This window comes from Hippocampus comes, unplaced genomic scaffold (assembly GCF_001891065.2).
Source record: "Hippocampus comes isolate QL1 unplaced genomic scaffold, H_comes_QL1_v1.1 scaffold51, whole genome shotgun sequence".
In the NCBI taxonomy this organism is placed as follows: domain Eukaryota; kingdom Metazoa; phylum Chordata; class Actinopteri; order Syngnathiformes; family Syngnathidae; genus Hippocampus; species Hippocampus comes.
Genome location: NW_017805497.1, coordinates 1,388,817 through 1,395,626, shown reverse-complemented (window position 1 = coordinate 1,395,626; position 6,810 = coordinate 1,388,817). Strand labels below are relative to the sequence as shown.

At 40.5% G+C, this 6,810-nt stretch overlaps 1 protein-coding gene across 2 annotated transcripts in view; it reads right to left on the bottom strand.

The window, feature by feature from the left end:
- The window catches only part of pdcd4b (programmed cell death 4b), a 10,328-nt gene extending 3,885 nt beyond the window's left edge, over positions 1–6,443 (bottom strand). For both annotated transcript variants that reach the window (XM_019876782.1, XM_019876781.1), the window contains exons 1-6: positions 6,333–6,443; positions 5,868–5,963; positions 4,573–4,890; positions 1,282–1,376; positions 847–960; positions 544–765 (exon numbers count right to left, since the gene is read on the bottom strand). In XM_019876782.1, the coding sequence (XP_019732341.1) occupies positions 544–765; positions 847–960; positions 1,282–1,376; positions 4,573–4,890; positions 5,868–5,910 (792 nt within the window). In that variant the 5' untranslated portion in view covers positions 5,911–5,963; positions 6,333–6,443. The remainder of the gene's footprint in view (positions 1–543; positions 766–846; positions 961–1,281; positions 1,377–4,572; positions 4,891–5,867; positions 5,964–6,332) is intronic.
- Between the last annotated feature and the right edge of the window lie 367 nt (positions 6,444–6,810).

Here is a 6,810-nt window from a genome sequence, read left to right as displayed (position 1 = left end):
ACAGATAGAACAGACAGACACACACACACACACACACACACACACACACACACACACACACACACACACACACACACACAGAGCTCAACAACATGCTTGAAGTTTGAATAAAATGTTTGAAATATATAACAAAACAAGTTTAAACCCTCAAAAAATCTAGGATTGCTTGAACTGCAAGGATTTGAATATTACATTATGTGCGGAACCAAAAAACTCGAAAGCCACAGAAGTATTCCAATTCGGATGCCTCAAACAAACAAAATCAGACAAACAAAGCACCTGAAGGATTAACTTTGCTTTTGCTTTGGGTTTTTTTGTGATGTTACAAATTATTACAGGGATTGCTAAGAACAAATGTGTGATGCTAACCATAGAAAAAGTCTCTCTCACTAAAATATGAGCTTTACAATTTCAGTATTTTTGGAACTATAAGTCACACTTTTTTAATAGTCCTATCAGTTGCACTGTACATGGCGTGCATGTCTACACAGGAGGTTTGCATTTTTGTATTTGATAGATGGGTTTAATGACAGAACCACTCACCTGCGGGGCTCCAGGTGTGTCCAGCACCAGATCCGGCAGCTCTCGTAGGAGTTTGTCAAAGGACTTCTCCATGTCACTGCGAATTAAAACGGGCCCACAGAGATCAGCCAGCAGCCTGGAGGTCAGCTCCCGGTGACTGGCCTTGGCCTCCAGCGCCAACGACACAGCCAGCGAGGGCACTTCGCTTCTCATGGGCCCCAGGTTCAGATCTGCTAGCAATTCCTACACAAGGAGGGAGATGTTAACACTTTGTATAAGCTCAAGTCTTTACGCTTATTCATAGATTGCACCCCTCGTGCTTACCGCAACTTCATTTGTGTCTCCGTGTTCGAAGTACTCCTGCACGATGGGCGTGACCGTCTTCTCAAAGTCCCTCTCATCCAGCGGGGGTACCACAGTCTCATACACGCAGTTTTCCTGGCAAAACATTCCAGACGTTCACAACAAATACATAGACGGATTGTTTTATGTCATTTGCTTTTGTTCTGTTTTGGTTTACTCTGCTCCCTGCAGCCAGGTTGGTATTACAAATGAAACTGCTATTAATGGCCTTATTTGGAGAAAGGTTAAAATGAACATTAGTGTTAAAGCACAATGTCGCAACAGAAATAGTAGACACATAAGGTACATCATTTAATGAGGGACAAAAGAAGACTTCTCTCAAAAATACACTTCTCATAAAGATAACGGGCAGTTGCTATTGACAAGCAGTCTGTTGATTAACTTTGCCGTCAGTACCTGAGCTTCGTCATAGTTGGGGTCTTTCTCATCTACATGTTCTGGTTCATACACCTCACCGGATCTGCCCCACACACCTTTGCCTCCAGCCCCACCTGTGGACAAAATTCAAAAGCAAACGTTTTCAATCAAAGCCAATGATGTAAATTACTACAATGACCTGATTTATATGCTCACGTTTAGTGGTTTGTAGACTCATGTATATTAAAAAAAAAAAAAGGAATCTAATTTAAAACCATCTCTCAGCTCAAGGAAGATTTTCTTATACTTAAGATGAAAATGATTTGCTAGTTGGGAACCACCAAGGCTCAAAAACAAGACCAGTTCCAGACAAATCCCAGAAGCAAGACCACCCCCTTACTGCGAAGGAGTCTGCTTTGCATGCATTCGTTGGCCAGTACAGTATTGAGTTCTGTTGTGAAGAACTTACACGCAGCAACAGATTGCAGGCACTTTGAAAAAAAGTGTAGCAAAGCAGCTTGTGTGCCAAGCTTTATTTGACATCTCACTATATTTAGACCACCTGGTTATGTGGACACATTTGGCTCAGTCTGTGTGTGTGTGTGTGTGTGTGTGTGTGTGTGTGTGTGTGTGTGTGTACATTTTTAGACGGGTTATGGCTTCTAAACTTTAAAAGCTGAAGAGGCCCGGCCTCAAAATTGCAAGTGCGACTCATCTATTATTCGAACACAAACTATACAGTGCAACAAGTTCTGCTAAATTCTGTGGAAAGAGAAATTGCATTTCATTCCAACTACCAGGGACATTAATGATACAGTATAAGGGTATACATCTGCATGACATAGGAAAACCCTGAGTCTGTGCATTTGCTGCATTTGTCTTTATCTCTTTTTAAGCTCTTTTTACAAAACGTATTCAAAATTCCAGAAGGAGGAACAGCCTCAGCAAGGTTACGAAAAGACGAGAGTAAGAATGTAAAGTAATTGTGCGTGACTTGGATTTTGTTTCACTAACTTTGCTGATTCTGTGTTCGTGTTTGTGATTCCCATTGATTTCGTATTGTTTAAATGAGCAGATGACCCAATTCTTCTATCCATTTTCAATGTGTTGTCAATCACATCAGAACATTTTTTCTCGTTTTCAACCTGTTTGAGCAATTTCACCCATGATTTTTTTTTTTTTTAAATAGCCGGAGGACCGGAGCAACAAGTGTTACAGGTGAAATGGTTGGCATATGTCACAAAGGTATACAAAAAGCCACAACTCAATGGTAGTCCTATAATTAACAGAGACCAAGCCCTCTGCAGGAGTAATGTTATAATAGTATTAGAGCTGTGTGATATGAATAAAATTTAACATCTCACAACTTTTTGCCAGACATCTCGATAACGATATGGTAACAACATTACTATGGGTTCAGTGAAAACTAATTCTTTTTTTGAAGAGAAAAACCCCATAAATCTAAAAGGATGTGGAAAGTGTTTTTTTTTAGAACTTCTGACGGCCATCAACATTAAAGTCAACAATAAATGAAAAATAATTACCTTCACATTGTACTGCAACTGTGCTTTAATGATAAATAATTTTATGCTGCAACAGAAGTGTTTGGTGTGTTTGCATGCGCGTGTTAACTACATCAACGCACATGTTGTTCTGTCCGTGCATGACCGTAGTAAGGATAAGTGGTTCAGAATGTGCCTAGATGTGTTGTGTGGGTTATGGGGGAGGGGAGTTAACCACTCACCCACATTCATGACGTTCGTTGGTTGTGCATGCAGTATGCAATGATGCATTACATGGAGATGTGATGTGTAAACTCCCAGAGAACGGATCAGCGAGGCGTGGGCTGCTCGTACAACAAGCTCAATTTTGAAATTATAAATATGGTCACGTAATGTTCTAAAACACAATATGTGTATCATCCGTCCATATATAATTGACAGCGAATATGGAAGTGGATTTCTTGTGTGTGCGCGGTCTAGGCAGCAGCAGCTGCGTGTGTCCCTCCTCCCTCTGTAAGATGATTGCTATCTGCTGGTTTTAACTGCCAATCAACGCCAGACTTGTGAGGAGGAATGTGGTTGATTTAACTGAGATTTACATGCAGCACAAGCGTGGCAAGGTCACGTGACTGATATCATCATTTCGATATTAATCTCTTGAATGTTCATATCTCCATTTTATACGATCGCCCAACCATAATTAGTAAGGTACATCAACAGTAATATCACCGTAAAGAAGTAGCATATCGGCGCCGAGACGAGGAAAAATTAACCTATTGTGCGTCTTTGACAAAGAGCGTAGTATATGCGACAATGATTACACAACGTGGTGCGCAATTCAGTCTGCAATGCTTTTTTGACACATTTTGCTTCCTGGTTCATCAACCACATGTAACGATTAATTTTTTTTTTGTATGAGGCGAATATGAAAATGCCAATACAGTGCCGGTTAGATTTTTTTTTTTTTTTAATGCGCTGCATACATTTGTGGTGTGCTAAGAGTATAAGAGCTGTGCACAATTGCACATGCACACATCTTAGAGAACATTGCATGCAAGTGTGAGAATATGCAAACTCGAAATACGATCTATAGGCTTCATCGTGGGAGTGTAGTACTGCTGCTAGACCTTTTTTTTTTGTAAATTCCCCAAACTTGTGTAAGGTGAAACTGTCAAAACTGAAGATCACAAAGACTGCAGCGGTGTCCCATATGTTTCGTCTTGTGTCAGTTACCAAAGTTAAGCCAGTTGTTAGCTTTATTGCTGTTTATGTGGTTTGCAGTTAACTTTTTTTCATGTTTGCTCATCGTTAAAAAGTGAGATGTTTAATGGGCCCAGCAACATGAATACACACACACACACGACACCATGTTTTTTTATTGACTTGTGTCTTAATGAAAATGTTTTCCAAGTTAACCACTTTTCATTTTTATGCATGTTGTTGGACAGGTAAGACAGTTACCCCATATAGGTTTAATTTTGACCGACTTCTGCCGGCATAGATTAATTCTATTGCCATCATTTCCCACGAGACAAAGCACAAAATCAACCAGTAATTGAATCAGATTTTGTCATTTTAGAGGTTCCATTTAAAATGGGATAAAAAAGGACATCAAAATACCTTGTTAAAACACGAGACAATAACTGTACCTCTACAGTATATCACATTAGACCTTCAAAGCAACCTGTTTGTCTGTTCCCTCACAATGTTTGCAAAATAACCAGTTTGTCAACCAAAACAATAGGCAATAACATCCATTAATCACAAATGTTTTCTGGCATATCTCAACAGTTACTGTCATTACTTATTATTTAATACATTGTCTTACCTTTCTTTGGCAGACCTCGGCCTTTACCCAGTCTGGACCTCCTGTCCAGCAGCTTACTCTTGGGGCTCGTGGGGGCCACGCTTGTCCCCCTGACCAAATCGCCATTATCACTAAGGGAGTCCCCTCTGCCAGAATCCCTGGATGAGTTCTTCCTGAGCCTTCGTTTAGCCTTGGCCTTGAGACGTGCCTCGTGGATGCTGCTGCTCGACGACAACAGCCAGTTGCCATTGATCTCGTTGCTGATGTTCTTGTTGGCGGTCAGTGCACCGCCGTTGTTTTCGTCTTCAGACACAAACGAGTCACTCCCATTGTCGACTTCTGTTCGATTAAAAAGATTTGATTAGTCGTGTACCTACAGTACAGTTGATTCGGTTCGATAGAATAACATGATATCACTGAGCCATACATTTTCTATATTGCCTGTCCTCATTGGGATTGTGGGTAAGATGCAGCCTATTTTTGCTGACTTTGGGCAAGAGTGAGGGTACACCCTGGACTGGTTGCCAGTCGATTGCAGGGCACATGAGGTCAATGAACATTCACACACATTCACATCAATGTACATTTTAGAGTCTGCGGTTAACCCAACATGTTTGCACTGGAAATACATGTCGTGAAGATTTGATTACTGGGCACTGCTATCCCAACAATAAATGCCTGGATTCGAATAAAATAGAAGGGTTGTTTCAGGAATGGCAACATCTGTAAAAATCGTGACAAACAAATCATGCCCTTAGCTCAGTGTGGTCACTCCTGATGGGACAAGCTGAAGCCAAAACCAAAAAAACCCATACCATTGAAAGGTGAGGGGATAAAAGGGTACCTAGAGAACATCTCAGCAAACAGTGGGCGAACATACAAAGATCCTAAAACTAACTGTGAGGCTTGACTTGTTTACCAATAGACCAAAATGCAAAACATGACATCAATCTTTAAATAATGCATTTGTTACATTGCATGTCATGTTTTACTACGTAATTATGTAGATTACATCACACGACATCATACACTATATGAGGAGTGACGTTTACATATATTTTAAATAGGCCATCGTCATGTATTCATTAACATAGAAATACAGTACAGTGACATGTCTGCATGTCCACTAAACCGCCACTTATAAATAAGTAAAAAATAATAAAATCAACACCAAACCCTGCATTATCCCCATTCTACCTGCCTGCACGATTGATGAATTGCGAAGGAGTGCCAAAATAAGACGACTTCCACGTACAGAGCCGTTTCTCCTCATTCGAACACAGCTGATAAAATGGCTTGGAATGGCTCACACTCACCGACGGGGTTCGAGTTCAGCCAGGCCTCGCAGTCAGCTGCCATATCCGACAACAGGAAATAGATGTTGCAACCGCAAAAGAAGATTTAGTCGAAACCTGTAATGTCCAGAGCAGAATGCAGTTGTCGGACGAAAAAATCATGCCCAGACACGAACCAACGCAACAGAGGCCCACCCCCACGGTTCCCCTTCATTCAAAGTCCCACTGTTGATAAACAATGGCTAGCGGTAGCATATAGCATGACCGCTCACTGACAGGGGGAAAGTAGAAATCGATGATAATGCTCGATACGTAGATGTGAAGTTTGCCGTCGGCTTAGCACCCACGTCGTTTAAAAAGACGAGACGCAAATAAGGCGTCAGTATGTGCATATAATGTATCGTTTTTTTAAAAAATTGCAAAAATGCATGAGAATATACTACGCTTACCAACACCTTATGAATTGTACAATTTTTAATAACTCACAAATTAATCAATGGTCGTCTGCAGTCCTCAGGCACCGTCTTGTGATGACTTGAACTACGTCGTTTTCAAGTTGTCTACCCAGCAACTCCAACACGTAAGCTCATTGTTTTGGGCTCTGATTGGTTGATGGAGGCGTGGTTTTAAAAACACCTCAGCCAATGAAAACGTATACGGTATGTTATTCCTTTTTCTCGGTGCAGCTGCCCATATCGTTGATTCAAGTGAAATATATATATATACAGGATTAGAATCTTAAACTAAGTACAAATATACACGAAATTACATATTTAATTTGTAAAACTGTAATTACAGTAACAAAGTCCCTGTAAAGTAAAACTAAATATATCTTGTAAATTTGACACCGCAGAGAAAAGTGTTGACAACCCTGGCAAATTAAAGTGACGGGAAAAATTGGCAAGTTTATAAAGTGAGGCTTCATATTCTTGTGGTCCTGTCATCTGAATGCCCAGAAACCATA